The following is a 24,822-nucleotide window of genomic DNA, read 5'->3' as shown; positions in this document are numbered from 1 at the left end:
GTCTGCTGACCCTTATTTTTCCTTTTTGGCCAGCAAACAATATTATTTCAGCTGTATGGCAAAAAGCCTGCCTAATGAAGGCTTCCTGGCAGATTGTTGTATGTATATTTTTAACAGGAGCCATTAAACAGGAGAGCATCATGTAAGTTGTTAGAATATGGCAGAACTGCTTCCTGTGGCTTCTAGCAGCCAAGGTGAAGGGGTCATATGAGCAGACTGCCTGCAGAAAGGAGCAGCAGCAGTCAAGCAGTGGTTCGTGGTGTCCCTTTATGGGGATGGATTGAACAATGAAGCTGTGAAGATGTGCCGAAGCAGTCCGTTAAATTATTATTTTTCCAGCCCTCCAGAACTGTTTACGTGCTGTCTGCCCTGCCCTGTTTTACCCAGCAGTTTCAGAAAGCAAGAAAAGCACAGTCTTAAACCCATGTTGTTTGGAACAAACTGACTGAAGTCCTAGGAGCACCTAAGGGTAGTACAGAGCCACTGTTACTTCTTTTCTCTCCAGTGTTTGCAGGGAAAATTGCTTTTTTGCCTATAAACAAACAAACAAACAAAAAAAGCAGCTCAGCTAAACCTGCACAGTAGCTTCTGCTGTGATCTAAGATAGTTGTACAAGGAGAAAATGAGGATACAGAGCACTCCTCTGAAGGGACAGGGTCGCCATCTCTGTGGCCGCCTCAAAGTAAACATATTTCTTCAAGACTGGATGGAGAGTTGGTTTCTTTTTTTTCTTTTTTTTTCCAAATAACCTTGTTAACAATGTACTGTAATTCCTTTCAACAGTTCCAGAAAACAACCAACCATGGACTCGGGAAACATACAAGAAACATGCTAGTGGACCACTATTTATGGGACATGGAAAGCCATCCATGAGGGTTGCCAGTTGTGATGGACCTGGTCTACATACAGAATTCATGTTGCATTTAAGGGACCAGGAGAAAGGGAAAGAGAAGGTTTATCTTTTAAGGCCATGTAATATGTTTTTCCTTACATAGTTCTTCACAGGTTGTCTTGGTTGTTTAAGGCATTCTGGTGGTTGCAAAAACATGACTAGAACTCCATTGACTCCTGGTGGGATATACTGTGTATGTCTGAATTTCCATTCATTGCTGGAAAACTCATCTGTGCATATCAGGATACATTTATTTATAAAACAGACACAAAGAAGGATGCTGTGTCTTAGAGGTCCTTGAGACAGAGAACTTGAGAAGTTTTTTTTATTTGTTTTCTCTTGTACTGCACTGAGTGTGATTATGGGACTCTTCTATAGATATTCCCATGGATTCAGATGTGGATTACCCATGTCAATTAGCATTACACATTGTGGTATCAGATTTTATGGAATTAAAGCTCTTTGACATGAGGGAACTCCACACTCAGGCTGCACAAGAGCAAATCTGGTTCCTTGTGGGCAAAGCCTTCTAGCAGGCATGGCTTTGGTAATTAATGTATCTGTTAATGTGGCATGGAAATAGTATTGAGATAAATCAGTTGGCCAATACTGGCCAGCTGAGAACTGTTCTGAGGTAACTCTGAAGTGACTTGCAAAACGTGGATTACTTTTTTTCCTAGGATTTCTCTTCTCTTGCTGTACCACCATACTGAGGCACTAATGAGCTGGGTAGAATTAACATGAACCAGAGCTCCCATTTGGTCAAGTGCAGTGATGAGTGAGTGACCTTACGTTCTGTGGATTTGGCAGCCCAGCCACTGTGGCAGTGTGGAGAAACAACCACAATGCCCAGTAACTTGAATACATGTTGCTGAGGACTTTGGAATTACAATGTTGAGCCTTGCAATGGTTTTTATGTGGGAAGAGAGTAGGGAGAATTTTGTCATGGCTTTTTTCAGACTGCTGCTAATTTAATAACAAGCCAGAAATGCTACAAGTAGTAGGAAAATAGCAGACTTGGAAATGGAAGACTGGGATACTAGAGGATTGTGGGAGCAATTTTAAGAATCTTAAAAGTTTGACAATAGATGAACGTCAGATATATTCCCGTTATTGATCTTGCACATGTGGGGTTTAAAAACTACTTTGCTCTATTCACCTTTGTTGGAACAGTCCATGAATGAGGACAGTTTTACCAGTTATTTAAAAATGAAAACTATTTAAAACAGAAAACCATTTTAAAACATTTTTGAACTCCAGTCTTTCCTCATCAAAGTTTCTCTGCCCTGCAGCAGCAGCACTCTCGGGCTATTGGCCTGACTCCAGGTGAAGTAATTCTTAGTATCAGAAGTTGAATGAATTGCCTGTGAAAGAAGCAAGTCTGGAAATGGAAGTACCACAAAATTTCCTTCCAAAATAAGGAACTACAGTGATTGCACAGATGGCAAAGGTTGCACAGATTTTTTTCTCCATTTCTGCAGTGCAGAAGGAATGGGATGTATTATTATTGTTTGTAAACCAGAGCAACCCAAAGATCTCTCTAAGTTGTATCCCACAGAAGTGTAAATCCAGAGTCCTCTCAGTTGCCTGGAAGGTCTGTGTTTTGTTTGGAGATGCTGTCCCTTGGAGGCATTCTGGGTCAGATTCTGTATTTTCCTGGAGGAAAAAGAAAACAATCCCAGCCTGCGCACCCTGATCTTGCACCTCTTGGACTGCTCAGGCCCCATCTCTTATTTAACTGTGTATGTTTATTGTACATTTGGTGACTGTTGTTGTGTTCAGAGTCTTGTGCAACCTGACAGGTGTAAAAAAAAAAAAACCAAACCAACCTTAAAATAATAAATCTGTTTCTCTTTTTTTTTTTTTAATCACTCACGATGACCAATCTGTTCATTGGGCTAAGGTGTGAGGTGGAGGGTGAGTGAGGTGGAGTGTGGATAGATGGGATGATAACAGTATAGCGGTTACAGGGAAAAATACATTTGCTGCTCTCTGGATGGATCACAGAATTTCCGACCTCCCACAACAGAGTCCAGGGGAGGATAAGTGGAGAGTGGACTGGAGTGGAGCCCCTGTGTCTCTGTTGAAACCCTTGCAAAGTATGGAATTTTAAAAACTATTTTTAAATTTAAATTTGAAAGTTCTTTCTAGCTGATCAGCTGCACAGCATCTGAAAACTGAAGGAGTTGAGAATGATGTCCGTTGAATCAGCAAACCATGACAAAATCCCTCTAGGAGCAACTGCTGTCCCCATCCCAGGGTGATTTCAGGTACTATCCGGACATATCCACTCCAATCACTCACTAAGATGTGACTTGAGTCACTCAAGCTCCACCTAAATGTAAAGAAAGAACAGGTTAAAAACAGGGAGAAGGTAGAGTCCATCGTGACTTCTGCACTGAATCTGTCTTTTGCTCATTGGGTAAGACCTGCACTCTGATTTCTCGTGTGCCAAGTTGTGGCAGATTAGAGCTTCTCTGTACATTGCCTTACTGTCACCTGCAATCCTGAACCTTAACCCGTCGAGATTTTATTAAATGAGTGTTATTCGGGAAACTGTTAATGTGCGTCCTTGGAGGGGGCTGGCAGTGGGTAAAGGTGCGGAGAGAGGAAGAATCTCCGTTTGCTGTATGAAAATTTGCATTAAAATTCAAAATATTCAGCCTTTCAACACTTCATTGTAATATTACCACACCATCTCAATGACTAATCCACTGCACAGGACTGCAGTCAAGCCGTATAAATCTGCCACTGATAGGTGGCTTCAGCATTCCACAACTACCGCATTTTTAGGAGAACTTACAAACTTGCCCTCTTGTAGGCCACTGCACTATCGCGGCCTGTTGTGACTCCAGGGCCGTGCGCATGCGCAGTTCGGCAGGGCGGGGCGTTTGCGCAAGCGCGGCAGCGCCGCCGCCTTCCGCCTTCAGCCGGGCCGCGTGAGAGGTATGAAATAAACCTGTTTTCCTGTTTTCTTCGCTGTCCCACCCGGTTTATTGCGTGTTTTTATTGCCCTTTTCTTTATTTCGCGTGTTTTATGCGTTTCTTCGCAGCTCAGAGCGGTCCGGCTGTGTCGCGCCGGAGGGGACGGGGCTCCTGGCCCTGTCACACCTTCAACCTGAGGCAAACTCCACCTTAGACCTGACCTTCGCTTCTGCACCCTAAAACCGCCTTTTGGATTTAAATGTAGTCTGTCCTGGTTTTTAACAGTGTTGACAAGAGTTCCTGCAGGTGGGAACGAAAGTGTGATGGGTCAGCTGTACTTCCCAATCTACCTGTCTGGAAAAGCACTTCTCCATTGGCATGACCATGCATCTCCATGTGTGTTTTTTATATATATATATGTGTGTGTGTATGTATGGGTTTGATATGTATACATATGTATGTGTGTGTATACATACATACACACACATATATATACACACACAGATATTGAAGGCCCACTCCATAGCTACCATTTAAACAACCACCCATCAAATGTGGGTTCTCCATCATTCCTCACATCAGGATGGATGTATCTGGGTTTGGGATTTTTGTTTTTTGAGGGTTTTGCTGTCGTTTTCCAGGAGCAGGAGGGCTGGAGGATGGATTCCCTGGATCACATGCTCACAGACCCCCTGGAGCTGGACGGCAGTTGCACACGGATTATGGAGGACTGCATGCTGGGCCCCACCCGGGTCAGTCTGCCTGAGGACCTCCTGGAGGATGTGAGTAGTGCTGAGACGCTTCACCTTATCATAGCCTCTATATAAACAATGTGTTTAACTCCCTTTTTGGGGCTTACGGAGCAAACTGGAAAGGGGAGGTGTTTTTGACTGCCTTGGGAAAAGTGTCAAGTGTTTGATTAATCTCTGGACAATATCTTTTAAATTAATTCTGTTATATTCTTATTATTTTAAAATTCCCTTTAAGAAGATTGTTGCAAGCTTTGAATTTGTTTTCTTGTTAGTAGTATCAATTTCTTGACCTTCCATTTTTATGCTCTATTGTTTCCAGTGTCTCATGACTGGTGTTACTTAAAAAGCATCAAGGGCTAGAAAATTGTCAAAAACGTGGCTGCATTTTCTTCACTGTTGTTTCTTGCTTTCTTTAGCCTGAGATCTTCTTTGAGGTTGTCAGCTTGTCAACATGGCAGGAGGTCCTGACAGATGAGCAGCAAGAGCACCTAAAAAAATTCCTGCCTCACTTCCCTGAGAACAACCAAGAGCATCAGAACAAACTCATCTCAGCGCTGTTCAGTGGGGAGAACTTTCGGTTTGGGAACCCGCTGCACATCGCCCAGAAACTCTTCCGGGGTCAGTCAGCCTCGTGAGCTTCCCTGCGGGTTTGGGGCAAGATCTCAGCTAGCAGTTGAAAACCCGGTGTGTGTTTTGTCTTTGTTACAGATGGACACTTCAATCCCGAGGTGGTGAAGTACCGGCAGCTCTGTTACAAGTCGCAGTACAAGCGCTACCTGAGTGCCCAGCAGCAGTACTTCTACAGGCTGCTCAAGCAGATCCTCGCTTCCCGCAATGTGAGTGTGCTCTGGGATGAATAACTTGTCTTTATTAAAAGTGTCTTGGTGCAGTCACAGTTCTCTGAGGCCTTTCCTCTAATGAACTGAATTAGTAATGCTTCTGGATTTTCCAGTGGGCCAGACAGACCCGTTGCTATATTTCAGGCTGTGTAACTCTCATAGCTCTCACTTGTGTGACCTGTCTTCTTTTCATGCCCACCTTGTTCCCACTTCCTGCATTTGCACCTTTGCAACTTATTATTTTCTTAACAAGTCATTCTACCTTTGTTTGTTTACCATTTCTGAAGCAACTACAGTTAGAAAATATGTGGATCCAAACTTCTGATTCTCATTCCTGCAAATCCCTGGTAAAGTCTTCATCTGTGGATACTTCTGTGAGCAAATTTTTTGCCCACTGAAATGTGTTTATTGCTCATTTATTTTCATTACACTTACATTGAAACATTTGGTATGTAGGGATGAAGAAGAAAGTCTGTCTTTATAAAATGGCCTACAATGTTGTGGGAAATAGAGAATCCCAGAATGATTTGGGTTGGAAGAAATCTTAAAGCTCATCTCATTCCAATCCCCTGCCATGGGCAAGGACACCTTTCATTAGACCAGGTTGCTCCTGGCCTTGAACGCTTCCAGGGATGGGGCATCCACGACTTAATTGGGCAACAATATGGAATACATAGGAAGTTATTTCCTCTGTAGCCATGAGAAGTAAAATGTTTTTTTTTCAAAGGACACATTGTTACATATTTGCATGGAAACTACACCTCACACCAATGATTTAAGTTCTTCTCAACAGTTCATGTAAAATGACACATAGTGTTAAGTGTGGAGAAGAAGGTGCAGAAATTTCACCTGTTTTAAACAATGGTCTAAAATGCTAGGTTTAAAGTCCTGTATGTGGCAGATACTGATTCTTCCTAAGGTTCCCCTTGTACAGATCTGAGGCGCTGATGGCACCTCATGGTAACCTTGCTGGAAGTTATCTGAGCTGGGCATACCTGTCCTGGCTTACAGCACTGTAGCTGACATAGCTAATGTCCCATGAATCTCTCCTTTCAGCACTTGCTGGAATTAGCCAGGAAAGGAGGCCCTGACATGACACTAAGGAGAAAGCACTTCCCAACAACATACGACTCGGAAGAACGAGACAGACGGACACATCGGCGCTACTTGAAGATCCTGAGGGAAGTAAAAGAGGAGTGTGGAGACACTGCCTTGTCTTCTGATGAAGAAGGTAATGCCCTGGGCTGAACTGAAGACTCCAGGTGTGAATGGAAAAAGACACATTTTTGATTCTGGGCTCTTCTTCCACTGGCTGGGATCTAATGAATACATGGTAACAGTTAAGCGGATTGGTGATGGGTCTTGCAGAAGTAAATTTATACCTCTGTTTTAGATCTAATCTCTTGGCCTCCACGTTCTCCAGCACGTTGTTCAAGTCCTCCAGTTCCCCTGAGAGTGATCCCCACGTTGTCAACCTTGGACATGAAAACTGCAGGTGAGAACCAAACAAAGGGTCAGTATGGCTAGAGGAGGGAGAATTACCTTGAGACCTTGCAAGAAATCATCTTTAAAATCTATTGCTTGATGGGAAATCATGTGATGCTTCATTTTTGCAGTCTTCAAAATAGTTGACTCTTTTCCCAGTTTAATCTTTTTCTTCTTGCAAGGCCAGTATTTGAACACAAGAATCATAGTTTCTGTAATGTTACTGATTCCTCTGTTATATTTTAGTGGTTGAAGCATTAGCATCGTCCAGTTCAAAATACTTAAGAATTCCTCCTATAGTGACTGTAATAAATTTTGCAAACTCTTCAAGCTGGTTCTGGCTTCTTTTCCATGCTTGCATCAGCAGTGAAGTCTGATGACTGAACGAAGCACTGAAATGAATGGATGAATGAATGAAGGAAATTCATATATGCAGAAATTTGGAGATTGCTGGAAGTGTAAATGGATAGAAAATGGCATTCTAAGAAGTGTGGAAGGTAACAATAGAGGAAAAATCTGCAAATAATTATTTCCATTGCAGACAAGATAGAACTTGGAGAAAGCGATTTAAAGATGATGTTGAAGAAGCACCACGAGAAACGAAAACGTCAGCCTGTAAGATGTCAAAAAGTCTTGGGGGGTGGGACCACATTTTAACTTTGATGTTTTTATCTCTTAGCCATAAAGATCGGGGTACTTCTGGGTGACGAAATGATTGCTATTTTTTGTGTGCACCTACCCATTGGCTCGTTATTGTAACCTGGGTTCAATTGTCAGTGTATAGATGCAGCTTCTGGCCGTGTTCATCTCGATAAAAGGGTTTTATAATTTTAGTTATGTGTTTTGGAGGGACAAAATTTTGGATTTCAGGGTTAGAAGACTTCCCAACTTTTATTACAGTAAATAATTTAATAAGCTGATCCTGGTTGAGTTTGGTGCATTTTAGTACTTGGGTACTTCTTCACTTTGTGGCTGTCTTAAGACTTTGTCCTTTCTCAGTTTAATTTCTCTACTATTTTCCTGTGTAGGATCACCCAGATCTAGTCACGACAGACCTGACCCTTGAGGACATCATGACTCGAGTGAATGGTGGCAGGAAAGGTTCCTTAGCAAGTCAGTGGATCCTTTGCTTTTTTATTTCATACATGTTGATTTAAAAACTAGGGGTTTTCTGTTGAGGGGAAAAGTAAAGATTTATGACAGCAGCTGGAAAGGTGGAATGGTTGATGTGTGAACGAGTGCACACAACATACATTTCTAGATACATACTTAAATAGTTTATGACTTTCATTAAGGTATAGTAAGAAGCTAAGTATTCTTTTTAACTTTTATCATACCTGAAGCCTTATTTGACCTCGCAACCCTCAAGAAAAAGGTGAAGGACAAGGAAGATAAGAAAAAAAAGAAGCCAAAGATTGTTAAATCTGAGGTGGAAGATTTGGCTGACTCTCTTGGCAATGCAGATGGACTCCCATCAATGTCTCAGGATTTTTCCCCCCTCCCTCTGTCATCTGTCAAAGAGGAGTAAGTGTTCCAGAGGGCCCTGAACACCTAACATGGATGGAAAAAGCAACATGTTTCAGCTCACGTTTTTGTGGGACTGTTGCAGGCTGCGTTTTCATGTAGTTTGGGATGTGTGAAGTACGTGGTGTTCATCTTTGTATATGGTGGTGAATATTTACTCAGAAGATTTACTCTGCGTTCTCTTTCTTTTGAAGACCTCTTGAAGATATGAAGCCATGCCTTGAAGTAAATGAAATATCATCCAGCTTCTTTTTCCTTCTTTTGGAGATACTGTTTCTGGAAGGACCTGCTATTCTCTCTGTGGTGAGGAACCACCCACTTACTAGGAATCTTTGCAGGAAGCAAAGAATAGAGGAGCTTACAGCTTTGTAATAGTGACTTTTCTCCAGACTTACTTTGCTGTAAATGATAATAAGATTTAGATTATATATTAAAGAAATTAAACCCTGTGGGAGTGCGACCACATTGTGGTTTTAACATGTTTCATGAGTTTAGTCAATTGAATCTGCGAGTTTTTCCATACCCATTCTATAGAACTTGGTTAGATATATTTTCGATATTAAGGGCAGAGATCAGGAAGTGTTTTCCCCTTCTTTGGTGCTGTGTTACTTGAAAAAGTCAGGTGATTATTTCACGTAAATAAAAACCTTTTTGTCCCCTGCATATGTTCAGCTGGTTTGTTTTCTGTGAAGACAGTCATAGTTTAAACTTGTGAGATCATTAATAAAATAATTATCTTTCCTTTTCAGCTTGAAGATAAAGTTCTCGATTGGCAATCTTCTCATGCCAGTGCACTAAATAACTGGTTTTCCTTTGCCCCTAATTGGTCTGAATTGGTTTTACCTGCCTTGCAGTATTTGGCAGGCGATAGCAGAGGTAAGAAGAGATGTTAAAAATACTAATTGTACTTGTTCCTCTGTTCTAATTAGTGCTGGTTTGCATTATAGCTCGAATCAACTTCTCATTCACCACTACAAGAAATCCTTGTATTGCTTGCAGTATTTCTGTGATAGGCTGTTTGGTTGACATGCCTTGGTTGTGATTGACTTGTTTTGCATGTGGATAGGAGATAAGACCCAGCATGATTCCCAAGTATGTGAAAATGTCTGTGAAATTGCCTCTAGACAGACAGTTTCTCATGTTCTGATCGTGGCTTCAGGCAGGGTATTTGAAGCAGGAAGGAATTAGTCTCTTCCCCCACAGTGTGAAGTTGTAGTTGTGTTTGGAGATAATAAAAATCAAACTAGATGATGCCCTGAGCAATCCACTGAAACATGAGGTTGGCCCATCTTGGGCTTGGGCCAGTTGAGTTTCAGCCATTCCTTTCAAACTGAATTATTCTGTGGTTCTGATTTGCTTAGTGAGAAGTTTTAAAGGCAGAGACAGAGTAGATTGTGGTGGCCTTGAAGCATATTGTCCATAATGCTGGTGAATACTGTAAATCTCAAGCTCTCTTCCCATGAGCCCATGAATTTTCACTGTACAATAACAGTCCCTGGGGCCTCATATTTCTTTTTCTTCTTCAGCTTGAAGATAAAGTTCTCAGTTGGCATTTTCTCATTCCCTGGTCTGAACATGGTGAACAGTAGGAAGAGGCTCTTAGCTGACAGCCTGTTGTTGGAAGGCTCATTATCCTGTTCTATTCTTTCCTTGTGCTTGCCCTTATACTCTTGAGATGCTCACCTTCCCAAGGTGATAAAGGGATCCTATCCCCTTCCCAAGGGCAAGGATAAATTTAGAGATGCCCTTACATAATCATTTAAAATGCTCTGTCTGTCACTGTGAGTCTTTAACTTGACAGTTTGCATAACCACAGTACGATTTTGAGGTTGGATAATGGTATAATGTCCTTGACATGTACATTTGTCATTGTAGATGCTCCTTCCAGCTTCTCACCTTTTGTTGAATTCAAGGAGAAAACTCAGCAGTGGAAATTGCTTGGTGAGTACCTTGTGTTCTTCTATGATATATACTGTAGTAAAGGTTTGTTGTTTTCTCCAGGACTTTACTTTTCATCTTTCTGCAGCCTGGAGAGAAACACAAACAGAGCTGTTAATTCCATGGTTAGGCATTTTCTTATCTTTTAGCTGAGCTAATACATGTTTTGGATTTGAGGTGTTCACAAGACATCAGTATCAGCAGCAGACAGAGCATAAATGAACAAAGGCACTGGGCTTTCTTTCTGTTGCTGACTTAACCATGTTTGTTAGCCTTCAAATTTGTCTGAACACCTTCCTATTTTCCCTTCTGTAGAGCATACCTTCTGATGATTCAGAGTAATTAGTAATTATCACAACTGCAAGGGAATTAAGCTTCTCTATAGAGCAAACTGATACTATTCTCATTTTTAAAATTGGAAACCAAAGAGCAACTTAATGATCAGTGTGCTCAGGCTCATACTGATTGAATTACAGATGTGTTCTGTGTTTATGTTCATTCCTTTAGTTACTACACAGAATTTTTCATTCTTAACTATGGTGATTCTAGTGATCACATTTGCAGGCTTAAACTGACAGAGATTTGGAGTCAGGAAGCTTTTCCTCTGATCCCTTTCGCAGTTTTTGGTGGAGGTTATGTAGGCCAGTGTTTCTGCTCATGGATTCAGTAACTGGGATTACTTTGGAGAGTGGGAACAGGGGACTGTGTCTGAAACAGCATCTTGCCTTCTGTGCTAGGAGTTGAAGCGCCATCTTTTTTGTACCAGCAAAATCACTGGGGATTTAGCATTTCCTGGGAATCACTGGGATTTAGCATTTCCTAAGCCTGAAGATGTTCAAATATTGCAGTTTGAACATCTGTGACTGGTGATGCATTGAGGAGAAAAGGGAACAGGAGAGGACTGGGAATTACAAGCATCTGGCTTCCTAACAATTACAAGAGTTCTATTTTTACATTTTCATTATTTCTTACTAGGTAGTTACCAAGATCATGAGAAGGAACTGGCAGCACTGTTTCATCTCTGGTTGGAGACCAAAGACCAGACTTTTTTCAAAGTGAGTGAGACAAAAATCACCTTCTAGGAGCATGAAACCTGACTGTGTTCTACCCAACATTGACATTTCTTTCTCAATAGGAAAATGAAGACAGCTCGGATGCCATGCCACTGCCCAGAGTGTAAGTGTGCAACACTGCTTGAAAGCCTTTGTAGTGCTGCTGAATCTGTGAGATTTGGGCCTTGTGCCTCTGGATCTTAAAATAAAACAATTTTACATCATGGGACAGGAGAAAATTGGTAGTTTGATTTTATAAATGCAGTAACTGGAGTTCATGAAATCAACTGATTTTATCCAAGTTCACATATATTATCAGAGCAAAGCTGCAGTCTAGCTTAGGTTCTGCTAATGAGATAATTTGTAATCCTTGCTTGCCTTCAGGTACTGCACATAGCATACTTTAAGATTTCTGCAGGGCTTGCTTTTGTTACCATAAATATTTTCAGGATTTGTTCAGAAGAATTTGCAGAAGGATGAGGGGATTCATCGTTTGGCGCTTTTTGTGCTCAGAACTGATGGTGCCCTTTGTTTCAGAAGGACTGACTATGTAGTCCGGCCTAGCACGGGAGAGGAGAAACGGGTGTTTCAAGAGCAAGTAAGAAGAGACTCTTTATTTTAAAGGCACTTGTTAAAATAGTTGGCCACTAAATCAGGAGAATTTGTGTAGGACCGCAGTTTTATACTCTACACAAATGTAGTTAATGTGAAGAATTGATATGTTGCTTCTGCCTTGAAGTCAGTATCTTGGCCTTGCATAAAACTTGCTAATGACATAACCTTGTTTCAAAACCATCAGTATTTCCAGTGGGTAAAATTAATTTGGTAAAAACTAATTGGATAAAATTAATGGAATTGATAGTGTCAGTTGGTTGTGCCAACCCCGCCATCCCCCACTTACCTCTTTATTTTTTGGCCATGCATGTGTGCAGGCAAAAAATAAGTGTCAGTAAGTGCAACCATCCACTTAGTTATCTTACCTGTAGTAGATGCAAGTGGGAATTAGAGGGCAAACATATGATAGGGATTCTTCTCCCTTCTCTCCATGTGCTGTCTACAGGACAGAATTTAAAAGTTAAATTTTGGAAATCTCTCTTTAGCCAGATAAAGGGAGGAAGGGGAGGGGGACAGAAGGTGTATCTCTTGTATTTCTGGCACCTCTCTAGTCTGTGCAGCTGCTTGACAGTGAATGCGTTGCGCCTGCCCACCTTGCTTAGGTGGAGCATTGTACTTTGCATGAAATATTTCGTGATTTTCTTGATCCAAAATAAGTCTATATAGCAATATTTGAGCCTTTAGTTTAAAAAGGCTTTCTCTAGAGAATGATAACAACTTACTTGGTAATATGACATGAGGCTTTGCTGTATATTTCTTGGTAAAGTCAGTGCTCTTGTGTTCACCTCCAGGAGCGTTACCGTTACAGCCAGCCCCACAAAGCCTTCACCTTCCGGATGCATGGCTTTGAGTCGGTTGTTGGTCCTGTGAAGGGAGTGTTTGACAAGGAAACCTCCTTAAACAAAGCCCGGGAACATTCTCTCCTGCGCTCAGACAGACCAGCATATGTCACCATTTTATCCCTTGGTAAGGTCATGGCCAGAAAAGCTTCTGTAAAGAAGAAAAACATTCCTCTGACCCCTAAAACAACGATTTCAGGAATCTACATTGGGGTTGGATGCTGGTACCCAAGTTCATCGCTATTAGCACAAAGTTGGCACAGTTGATGTACTTTAAAATGATCCTTTATAATCTCTCCTCGTATTTTTGAGGGATTTTTGGGGCTAGATTTTAGTAAGCGAGTAGACACTGTGAGAGCAAGGGTAATAGAGCAGTCCCAAAATTTATCTGATGGAGTACCTGAATACCGCTGTCCAGTTACAGCTGGAAGTTTAAGCTCTGTTTTTTTGTTTCAGTTCGTGATGCTGCTGCTCGCCTTCCTAATGGAGAGGGAACTCGAGCTGAAATCTGTGAGCTGCTCAAAGACTCCCAGTTCTTAGCTCCAGATGTTACAAGTGCTCAGGTAAGTTGGATGTCTTGTCTGGCCTCAGATTCTCATACAAATACACTGCATGGTGCCAGGCAGTATTCAGTGGCAAAGGCCCAGTAGTTTTTATGCTGCTGTGATGAGCAAAAGGGAGCTGTGTACTACTATGATGAGCTGCTGCAAATCTGCGCCAACTTTGGATGATGAAAAACCAGCTAGAAAAGCCACAGAGTTAACACTGTCATGGAGCTGCTCACATTTTAGATTGATGAACAGTCAATTTTCAGAGCTTTGGTGGAAGCTCCATGTAACCCAAGGTGGCAAACACCATCCTGTGATGCAATATCTGCCCTCAGTCACTTCTCCCTCAGATGGAGATTGCTTGCAGCTTACTCAGGTTTTATACCAAATAGGATCATGTTGCTATTCATCAGTTTTGGCTAGTCCAGCAAAGGATATCTTGTAATCTGTGAATTCTGAACTTCAGGTTAACACTGTTGTTAGTGGTGCTCTGGACCGATTACATTATGAGAAAGATCCCTGTGTGAAATACGATATTGGGCGGAAGTTGTGGATCTACCTGCACCGGGACAGGAGCGAGGAAGAGTTTGGTAAGCCTGAGTTGGTAATCTTAAGAATTAAAAATGTTTATAAAGATGGATAATGAACACTGATTTGTCAGTCTAGCTTTTTTCCCTAGTCAAATTGCTTATGTTAGTCCTTCAGCACTTAAACCCAGTCTTAGAGAGCAGTGTGTCACTTTGAAGCATTTGTTTGAAAAATACCATCCCATGTGCAATAACTGCAGATATATGTTTTTATGTGTCTTATTTTCAACCTTTTTGGCTAATTTTCTAGATGTTTTTCTTTGCACCGTTACATGACTGTGTGTTTAATTCCTTGTCTGAAGAAGAATCTTCACCTCTTACTTAGCCTCTTCTTTAAATCAGTCTGCTTGTGTTCAGGAGCTCTAACCATTAATTTGTCCTTGCAGAACGCATCCATCATGCTCAAGCTGCTGCAGCAAAGGCCAAGAAAGCTCTTCAGAAGCCAAAACCTCCAGCTAAAATGGTAGATTTCTTTGCTCAGGGTTGCACAGCTGCTTTTGGGATTGAGAAGGAAATTAGTCTTAATTTAATCCATAAATTCTGCATCCATAGCAGGTGATGAAAATTACCATGTTTGAGTTAGTAATTCATGATGTATATGAATGTCAATGCACAAAGTGAACAGGGAGAGAGGGAACTTTTCCTCCACACAGCTTCCACTGTTATCCTCTCATTTGTGCTCTCTATCAAAGGGATGGTCTTTCAGATCTAGTTTTGAGGTTAATTTGTAACAGAGTGTGTGGGACACGTCTGTTCTCCCCCTTGCTGTGCTGAAGCCCTCAGGGTTTGGATGTCTGATATTAAATATTTCTGAAGTACTTGTCTATCAGCACATTAACCAAGGTGGAAATCTGCATGTTCTGAACGTTTGTCACAACTGAGGTGCACTTTTCCTTGAGAGCAGGAGCAGCCAAACACACCAATTCATCCAGGGTTGCAGCTGGGGAAAGGCAGACAGTCAGTCATGTTGGATTTCAGGATTTAACAGCAGAGCGTCATTCACCACCATACAGAACTCGGGTTGAAGTGCTCAGAGTACTGTAAGGTGCAGCAATTAACCCCAGATTTTGTGATGCTGAATGTGGTTTCTTTGTAGAAGTCGAGTAGTAAGGAGGGTACTGTGAAAGCCCTCCCCACCAGCACAGCAGATCCCAGTCAGCTGAGCCTCAGTGACTCCAGCATGCCACCAACTCCTGTGACTCCCATGACACCAACTGCCCCTGCATTGCCAGCCACACCCATCTCACCTCCACCGGTGTCTGCAGTCAGCAAGAGTGTATCTGGTGCTGGGTCAGAGCCAGCAAAACCCAGCCAGAGGTACTGCTTCTGTTTCCTATGTCACTTGGGAATGCTGCTGGCTGTTTTTCAATAATTTTTATAATTCAGTAGTGAGGGAGTTGGGGTTATTTATCCTGGAGAAGAGGAGGCTCAGGGGTGACCTTACCACTCTCTGCAACTCCCTGAAAGGGGGTTGGAGGCTGGTGAGAGTTGGACTCTTCACCCAGGAAACAGCAGCATGGCAAGAGGGCGTAGTCTCAAGCTGTGCCAGGGGAAGTTCAGGTTGGGCATCAGGAGGAATTTCTTCACAAAGCATAATTAGACATTGAAAGAGGTTGCCCAGGGAGGTGGTACAGTCTCCATCCCTGGAGGAGAACAAGGAAGAAGTGAACATGGCACTCAGTGTTCTGGGCTGGATGACAAGGTGGGGATCAGTCACAGGTTGGACTCGATGGTCTCAGAGGTCTTTTCCAACCTCAGTGATTCTGTGATTGTGTGAATTTCCTACATCTTTGCTGACCTATTGGCTCTGTCTTTCTGTAGCGTTCTCCTAGTGTCTTCTCCCGCCATGCCCCAGCTGGGGACGTTGCTGTCCCCAGCTCAGAGCTCACAGGCGCAGCCAGGGCCAGCGCCCACCCCGCGTGTGGTCAGTCACAGCAGCTCCTCAGGCCTGCCACAGGTCCGTGTGGTCACTGCCCAATCCAGCCTCCCAACTATGTCCCAGCAAGCCCCAGTGGTCACCCAGCAGCAGCAGCAGCCCACGTCAGTGCCTCAAATCCGTGTTCCAGCTACAACCACACAAACCAAAGTGCTCCCTCAGGTGAGTTGGTAGAGTATCTGACATCTGATCTGACTTGCAGTGTTTTTGTGTGATGCGCAGGCATTTTGTGCTCATTTGAAGCTTACACTAACTGCAGTCTAACTCTGAGCTTACACTTACTCTTGACTAACTGCAGTCAAGAGCACAGAAACAGTTTTACATATGCAATACTCTTCAGTGCTCTGTTTTTCACGTATTTACGTGGCATCATTAAATTGTGCATTACATAAAAAGTCCATAGAACTTAGAATCACAGAATCATTAAGCTTAGAAAACACTGTCAAGATCATCAAGTCCAGCCATGAACACAGCAGCACCACTGCCATGTTCACTACTAAACCATATCCTTAAGTGCATCATCCACACACTTTTTTGAATGCTTCCAGGGATGGTGACTGCACCACTGCCCTGGGCAGTCCGTTCCAATGCTTTACAACCCTTTCTCTGAAAAGAAATTTCCTAATATCCAGCTTAACCTCCCTGGTGCAACTCTAGGCCAATTCCTATTGTCCTGTCATTTGTTACCTGGAAAAAGAGACTGACACCCACCTCACTACAATTCCAAGCAGTTGGAATCCTTGCAAGGGAATTCTTGTGAACTTCCCTGAACTCGCAAGCTAACACAATACAAAGAAGAATCACTAGACTGTTCCTACTGTGGTACTCTGCTCATGGTCTTCCTCTTCTCTTCTGTAGGCTGTGATGACTCTGCCTGTAAAAGCTCAAAGTAGCCCTGTGCAGGTGCCAAGAGCAGGAAGCTCCATGGCCAGCCAGGCAGGTATCACTGTGACGGGGCTGCCTGCAGTGCCTAGCCCTGCTGTGAAGCCAGTGACCAGCTCTCCAGGCAGTTCTGCTGCCAGCACCTCCTCCACCACTATCATTCAGAACGTGGCTGGCCAGAACATCATCAAGCAGGTGAGAGGGAGGGAGAGACTTGGAACTGGGCTCCACAACCTGATTGTTTCCTGTTGTGCAGATGTAAACATCTGAGAGCTGTAATGCTGTGTAAGTTGATGGACTGTGTGGGCTGACACAGTTGCTAGTTTTGTGTGTTTGAGCCCTGTTTTCATGTACAGGTGAAAGATGTGTTTGTGCAGGTTCTTTAGTGATCTCTCCGTCATTTTGTTTGGAAAAGAAACTAACCCCACAAGTATTTCTTATTTCAGATGGGATTGAGAATGCCATCTGATAAGCAGCCAGAACTATTTTCAGTAGTGTACTGAGTGCTAGTCTTCCACTTGCATTCTAGTGGGAGCAAACATCATCCTGTTGGGAAGTTCTGCTTTGAGTGTGCCTTGGACCTCGTCCCAGTTTGACAGAACCATTTCTCTGATCTCTCCCAGGTGGCTATTACAGGACAACTCGGTGTAAAGACCCAGGCTGGAAGTGGCATTCCACTCACAGCAACCAATTTTCGGATCCAAGGGAAGGATGTGTTGCGCCTGCCCCCATCCTCCATCACCACGGATGCAAAGGGACAAACAGTGCTGCGCATCACTCCAGATATGATGGCCACCCTGGCTAAGTCTCAAGTCACTACTGTCAAACTGACTCAGGACCTCTTCACAGCAGCTGCGGGAAGCAGTGCTGGTGGGAAAGGCATCTCTGCGACTTTGCACGTGACATCCAACCCTGTCCAGACTGCTGAGTCTTCAGCCAAGACAAGCACGGTGTCTCCTGCCTCTTCCAGCCCAGCCGGAGGCACTGTGGTTAAAGTGACTCCTGACTTAAAGACTGCAGAGCCAACAAGTTCTGCTTTCCGCCTGATGCCTGCCCTGGGCATGACTGTGGCAGATCAGAAGAGCAAAGCCATAACCACGGTGGCATCGACGGAGGCCAAGCCAGCTGCCACTATCAGAATTGTGCAGGGGCTGGGGGTGATACCCCCCAAAGCTGGGCAGACCATAACGGTAGCCACTCATGCTAAGCAGGTGCCCTCCTCCTCGGCGGTGAGCATTGCTGGCACAGGCCACACCTCCTTACCCACCATGAGTGCCACAGTGTCCAAAGCAGTTGCTGTGGCCTCAGGAACTGCGGGAACCCCCATAACCATTGGTACAGGAGCCACGGCTGTGCGGCAGGTGCCCGTCAGCACCACAGTGGTATCTACATCCCAGGCAGTGAGTAATGCTGAGCTCTCACTGGGGGTGGGGAAAGACGGGGGTGCCAAATACACTGATGTTTTATGGCTGAAAACTGCTCTTTGCATCCACAGAGAGTCAAATTAATGTGGCAGTCATGCAATTGTTGTAAAGGACATTAAACTTCATTCAGTCCCATCCCCTGCCATGGGCAGGGACACCTTCCACTAGATCAGGTTGCTCCAAGCCTCATCCAACCTGGTCTAGAACAGTTCCAAGGATGAGGAAGCCACAATGTATTCTGGGTATGGGTCTGCAACTCATTTCATGGTGTTCAAATTGCAGCTAAATGCCCCCAAAAAGTCAGATACTTCCCTTACGTCCTTTTGCAAGTGAATGAAATAAACTTTGCATATCTGAAGTCCTGCCTCACACAGCTCTCTGTCTTGCCCCACACCTTGGCAATAATTTCCCTTGGAATGGTGTCATAGAACATTCGGAACTAGAAGTGCTTATTACTTGTATTAACTTTTTTACTGATTTCATCCTTGAATGCTGTTTTAATGCCCTAATCTGAAGGCATCATAAACTGTATTGTGGTTACATAAGCTAAATGACACTATGGTTGTTTCCTAAGGATAAAAATCATGGATCCTGTGGTGCAAAGATGATGTGGATTTTCAGGGTTCAGACAGCTGTGTAGTGAATGAGAGGGATGTGAATTTTAAGGAGCCCGAACTGGAGCACAAATTTCATCAGCAAAGCTGCTGCTGGTTTCTGCTCACAGGACTCTCACAAAGCAGATGTTGTTGACCAGTTTCTCTGCTGAGCTCCCCATGGCTCCTCATGTGTTCTTCCCATTCCCCAGGGCAAACTTCCAGCACGGATCACAGTACCCCTGTCAGTGATCAGCCAGCCAGTGAAGGGCAAGAGCGTGGTCACTGCCCCCATCATCAAGGGCAACATCGGCGCCAAGTGAGTGCTTTGCATCTCATAGTTCTGCTTTAGAAATTGGCTGAGGAAGGTCTGTGTTCGGTAGGTTTCTGGGGAGCAAGCAGACAGAGGCTGGATTAGGATTGCAGTCTGTTAACAGGTCCATCAGCTGCAACAAACTGAGTGGATATGGTGTCTTCAATGAGATTGTAATTTTTAGTTATTTATTTTGAGATGCAGGTTCTAGCAAATACACCAAAGAAAAAACATTCTGTGCCTTGAAACCAGCTATTCAATTAGTTCTGTGTTTGAGCAAGAATTAACACACTGAAAAATATCTGTAATCTGAGGCTATCTCTCCATTCAAGAGAAGTTAACTGCCTTAGTGAGAATTCTTCTGGCATTCAGATATTGAAGGCTTTTTGTTTATTCTTCCATAAATTCTGATAGTGTCTCCCTTAGTTAATATTTCAAGTGCTCAGCTGTTTTCTGCATTGTGAAGTGTTCAGGTCTGATCAGGCTAACCCAGTGTGTGCATGGTCCAGGGTTAATGGGTGTGATTTGTGTGCTAAATTAATTCTCTGTCATATTTATAAATACTGACATAAACTTGTCGCTAGTCTATTTGCCAGTTCTATGGGGGGAAAAAAAACCCCACTACTGAAAATGGTTAGTACATGTGGTAGAACTATAATCTACTAGCAATTGAAGAATGGTTTGGAGTTGGAAAGATTGAGCCTGCTGTGCTGTTTACTAACCTTTCAACAATATTATTCCTTAGCATCAGTGGATTAGGCAGAAATATCATTCTGACTACAATGCCAGCAGGGACTAAACTGATTGCTGGGAACAAGCCTGTGAGTTTTCTGACTGCACAGCAACTACAGCAGCTGCAGCAGCAAGGCCAAGCCACACAGGTAAGGGCACCTGGAATGATCATTCTATTTGCTTTTTAATGACTTAACATCTCCATTAGGACATTACACTGGATACATGGGGTTGCGGAAAAAAAACCAGGCACACAGCTCGGTTGTAGTGTCTGCATTAAGCACATGGAATCCGTCATCACCTTTACGTTCTCTCCATCCAAATAAAGTTTTTAAATGTTTTTGAAGCACTACCAGTATAATGAATGTAAAACCAAAAGGCTTGTCAGGATTTTTCTATACATGCAGCAGTCTTTGTAGTGCTTTGTACTTTAGCTTTTGTGGGTCACTTTTTCTTGAAGAAATCACATAACTGATTTGCATATCCATCTTTCTGTCTGGAAATTTAGTGTTCCATAATTCCAAATCATTAATTTGCATTGACAGCTAATATTAACAAGTCTGTAGAAGTGAGGTATCCAATGGATCCAAGTCCTTCTTCTGAAAATGTGTAAAAGCAGCTGACATACAGGTTTTTATTCAAACTAGTTTTCAGGCCTTCCTCTCTAATCTGGAAATCTCCTGTCACCATCTCTCATGGGCAGTGGATGGAATGGTCTTCTTATGACATATTCTGTTCTGGCAGTGTTTTTGGTGCTTGGTGGTGTTCTAATCACTGAGTTTTTGTTGGCAGCAGAAGCAGGTACTTCACCAGAGCACAGTGCAGGTGCAGTCATTGTGTCACCAGGTTGTTCTTGAGATGAGTTATTTCTTTCCATTTCACACAGGTGCGAATTCAAACAGTTCCAGCCTCCCATCTCCAGCAGGGAACAGTCTCTGGCTCAACTAAAGCAGTGTCCACTGTGGTTGTGACAACAGCTCCATCTCCAAAGCAGACTCAGGATCAGCTGTGACCACTGGTTTTAACATGGATCACTTTCTAAGAACTTCCCTGAGCCTGTTGTCATCCTCCATCCAACCAAACACATGAGGCTGCCTAACCCCAGCCATGGCTTGGAATTGGACTGGGTTCTGCCCTTGCTTCTCCAGGGTCAGCACTGCCATGTCTGGGTAGAAATTCCACAGAAAAAAACATGCTGTACCTGCAAAACAAAATGTTTCAATTCAGACGTGAAAATCCAAGTTCTGTGGAATTGTTGTTTTAAGAAATGTCTTGCTGTTTTTTGTCCAAAGGACTTTTGGCAAATACAGTTCCTGTGCATTTTCAGTTGTAGACAAAGCAGTTATCCTGGATCTTCATTAAGCAGGGAAGGTTGCTTGGAAGGGGTTATTCAGTGGCTTTTTAAAGTCATGGAGAAGATGTCTGCTTTTACTGGAGTCTGGCTGTCACTACTGTTACCTAGTGGCTCAGGATGGTGCCTTCGACACCAGAGTTATTGTAGCTTACATCCATGTCAGGTTACTGTCAAAGACAGGGTGAGAGTCAAAGTGTGCTTTTTGCTGTAACAGAGTGAGCATGGGGGAGAGGGAGATGAGATACAGAAAGTCACTGTGTGAACAAGTCTGTCAGCAAATGGGACTGTAGTGGAAAGGAAAATGTTGATGTTCACAAGAACAATCCTCTTTTAGTTTTCTTCAACATAGAAACCTTTTTATCAGTGGAAACAAACTGTACCTTGATTTAAAAGGTTGGAATATGTTTTCAAATACACGCAAACTGTTGTCTCTTGGGTTCTGAAGAAATACTTTAATCCGTGACCCTAGCTGTTAGTTTTGGTTTTACTTTTGTAGTTTTATCTGTCTATGTAAATATTTTTGAATTTTGCACATACTGGAGATGAATTTGTGACTGTTCTGACATGACCTTGAAACTGAATGAGATCAAAAGATGTGCTGGACCAGGAGAAGAATAAAAGTGGAGAAAGCCTTACAGATCTCTGCTGTATCCTTTTGGTTCTCTACAGCGTGTTTTGTGTACAGTCATTGTCCAGCTTGCCAAGGGCTAATAACCTGTCCATCTTCTTGATACGATGGTTCTTTTTAACCTGTTCTTTTTTTGTAGGCATTTTTTTTAAGATGTGGTTTGCTCCAAGTTATATATTCTAGAATATAATATGCTTAAAGAACCAAATTGTACAGTTCAGGACTGTTGTGGTTGGAGTTCTGTGTGTGTTACTCTTTTGCTGGGCTTCAGGCTGGGGCTGTGGATCTTTCTGTACTGCATCTAACCCACTTCCCACTTTGAAGGAAAACAGCTATTTCAGTAAGAAAAGAAGTGACTGGATATAAATGCTGAGTTAGCAGGACACATCAGTTCAGCATTTGAAAGCAAGTGCTTGAATTACGGTCTACATGCTTCACAGTTTGGAGTGATAAAGGTTTTCTGTCCTGCTTTGCCATGTTTGGTACATGTTTTGCACATTTATCAATCAGGAGCCAGCAGAAAGACTGAGGTATGGGAGGGAGGTGAGGACTTTCCAAAGTCCTTTTAGTTGTGAAGTTAAAAGACTAAATTAAGCAGGCAACAAGCAATTTCCTGCTATTGCTTATGTGAAAGAGCCTTTAAATTCAAAACATAATCAAGATAATCCTGCTATGTTCTGTTCATAATTAATAAATTATTAAATAACCTACAATCAAGTGCTGAAAGACGGTTACATTGTGAAGACCCTTTAATTTCTGTCAATCCTCCTGACTTTCTTGCTGGACACAGGAGGCTTTGAAAGTATTAAGCTTAAGAAAACAAGAAACCTGCATCTAATCCCAGAAGCTTAGTGTGTCTCAGGTGGTTGCTGCTGATTTTAAGTGTCTTGCTGTTAAATACTGTCCTACTTTTGAGCAACCTTTGCATCCCTGTTGCTTCTCTTAGGTTCATGCTCTTTTATTTTGAAGTCTGGTTTTGGGGGAAAAGAGCATCAGACACTGGATGGGCTTCTGATTTTGAATGGCTATGTGCTGGCTTGGGTAGGAAGTGTTTATCCTAGCTTTCACAAACGAAGTACAGCCTGTTGTGATTCAGCTACCACCTGTCTGATGAGCTGCTCCACTTTGGTTGAAAAATAACCCCTAAGCTACTGCAAGTCAAGAGCCCTTGTTTTTAATAAGTAACTTTGAACTATATGAGGCAGAAGGGCAGAGAAGGGCTCTTGTGGTTTTGTGGGGTGTGCTGAGACTGGGGGAGGGTATCTGTAAACTAGACTGTGTTCCAGGTGGTGTATGGTCCCACATCCTCTTGCTCTGCAACCTGAAAGCTGTTCTGGATGAGTCCTGCAGTAAGAGCTGCAAGGGCAGCATGCAGGGGAAGAGGGCCTAGAGAAAGTATTTATACTGACATTACCCATTTTCCACCTGTCCTGCCTGGAACTAAAGGGCCATTCAGCCTGATGAATCTTTGTCAATACCTTTTCTAGTTTAAAAATAAGTTCAGCCTGTTTTTATCACAGTGAGATGCTCACTAGTTATCAAAGAGCCTTGTTTATCTCCTAAAAGCTGTGGATTAGGAGTTTATTTCCACAAAGAGAATATTGTGTAAAACCTGCTTTTAAAAACTGAGCAGGCTACACAAACAGCCACTAGCCATTTAAAACCTTTCTAAACTTTATTTTAACAACTGTTTTGTTTTATTTAAATCATGGGGGAAATATGTATTTATATAGCTCAGTAGGATGCCCTCATAACCCTGTGAGCTCACCTCAGGTGTTCCTTTCAAAAGAGTCATTAACTGGACATGTTTTAACAGTTGATCTTCATTTTCCCAATACCTTTGAAAATCCTAGCATTGTTTTTAGTAAATGCAAAAACTTTGTTACTTGTTTGTCACATGGAAAACCTGAACCACCTCTCAGTAGACCCAATTCTTGTGCCTGCCACAAGTTGGGTACATGGTGCCCAAACTCAGGACCTTTCTGGCTGGGTGCTGTTCATCCTGTAGGATGGCATTCTGGAATTCAGACTTTTCCCCATAGCCTAAACACTAAACACAGCAGTTTCAGAGCTGTGGGGAAGGGAGAATGTGCTGCTGGGTCCGTGCTGGAAACATGCTTTGATAGAAAAATTGTTTAATCCTGTACTTAACCCCTTTGCAACTGACTCATATCAATCTGAGATTTATTGGACCCTAGTTGTGTGGATAGACCAGATGTGTGTAGATCCAGAGGTGGAAGGCTGGAATCATCTTTCTTATGCCTTGAATTTCTTAATAAATAAATCTGAATTTCTCACCACAAGACTGCCTTTGCAGCTGCTGATCCCTCCAGGGGGACAATTTATTTGACCTCTCTCCTGTTCCTGTACAGTGAATCACCCTCTGGATAGAGCCATTTGGTTTTGTGGACTATTAAAGAAATTCTGCATGAGTAGTGCAAATTTGAGCTATTGATGATTTAATTTAGGGATGACACAGGTGATGACACAGGTTATGCCAAGTGATGCATTCAATGTGGATTAGTTCATTCAGGCCTGGATTAATCTTGTATACGGCATCCTGCATTGAGGCCTGAATACTGAAACTCAATCAGAGGTCAGTATTTTAAGAAGCAAGTTGTTTCTTTATGTCTGGAAGCATTCACCAAACCAATTTGGTGAGCCTTGCACCCATACCTCCTAATGTTACTTTTTCTCACTGTCCTCCAGTTTGCACCTGGAGCAGAATAAGTCACCTGCCAAATGCAAGATCCTTGAAGCAGAAACATGCTGGTCCTTCAGAGCTCCAGAACCACGTGGTTTTGCAATGACACTTAGAGAAGGTGCCAACCAAATCCCAGAGGAGCATCAGTAAGTGGCTGTGCTGACCCACAGCAAAGGCGTCAGGGCCTGGAAAGTAGAGCAAGAAAGAAAAGAAGAGCAAACCTGCTGCAGGTCAGGGTGCTCTTCCCTGCATGCTGACAC

General features: G+C 42.9%; 1 protein-coding gene across 3 annotated transcripts; it reads left to right on the top strand.

Moving 5' to 3' along the window:
- The first annotated feature begins 5 nt into the window (after positions 1-5).
- Positions 6-21,865, top strand: NFRKB (nuclear factor related to kappaB binding protein). Of its 3 annotated transcripts, XM_030964795.1 has the most exons (27): positions 6-3,838; positions 3,946-4,123; positions 4,459-4,599; positions 4,986-5,187; positions 5,278-5,405; positions 6,465-6,639; positions 6,802-6,903; positions 7,435-7,508; positions 7,922-8,006; positions 8,237-8,417; positions 8,612-8,720; positions 9,167-9,293; positions 10,293-10,358; positions 11,331-11,410; positions 11,491-11,531; positions 11,945-12,005; positions 12,814-12,988; positions 13,318-13,424; positions 13,876-13,999; positions 14,383-14,459; positions 15,093-15,313; positions 15,818-16,094; positions 16,791-17,009; positions 17,438-18,214; positions 19,044-19,150; positions 19,890-20,025; positions 20,763-21,865. In XM_030964795.1, the coding sequence occupies exons 3-27, from the start codon at positions 4,477-4,479 to the stop codon at positions 20,886-20,888; spliced, it is 3,900 nt and encodes a 1,299-aa protein (XP_030820655.1). In that variant the 5' UTR covers positions 6-3,838; positions 3,946-4,123; positions 4,459-4,476; the 3' UTR covers positions 20,889-21,865. The 3 variants fall into 3 exon arrangements, with proteins under 3 accessions (XP_030820655.1, XP_030820656.1, XP_030820654.1); XM_030964796.1 differs by lacking the exon at positions 3,946-4,123 and having other exon boundaries at positions 11,948-12,005; XM_030964794.1 differs by lacking the exon at positions 3,946-4,123.
- The last annotated feature ends 2,957 nt before the right edge of the window (positions 21,866-24,822 follow it).

This window comes from Camarhynchus parvulus, chromosome 24 (assembly GCF_901933205.1).
Source record: "Camarhynchus parvulus chromosome 24, STF_HiC, whole genome shotgun sequence".
In the NCBI taxonomy this organism is placed as follows: Eukaryota; Metazoa; Chordata; class Aves; order Passeriformes; family Thraupidae; genus Camarhynchus; species Camarhynchus parvulus.
The sequence above is the reverse complement of the archived record's forward strand: the minus strand, read 5'-3'. Positions and strand labels throughout refer to the sequence as shown.

Coding starts and splice junctions, on each gene's coding strand:
- NFRKB (XM_030964794.1), top strand. CDS start 4,477: ATGGATTCCCTGGATCACATGCTCACAGACCCCCTGGAGCTGGACGGC. Junction 12,006..12,813: donor AACGGGTGTTTCAAGAGCAA/GTAAGAAGAGAC, acceptor GTTCACCTCCAG/GAGCGTTACCGTTACAGCCA. Junction 12,989..13,317: donor TGTCACCATTTTATCCCTTG/GTAAGGTCATGG, acceptor TTTTTGTTTCAG/TTCGTGATGCTGCTGCTCGC.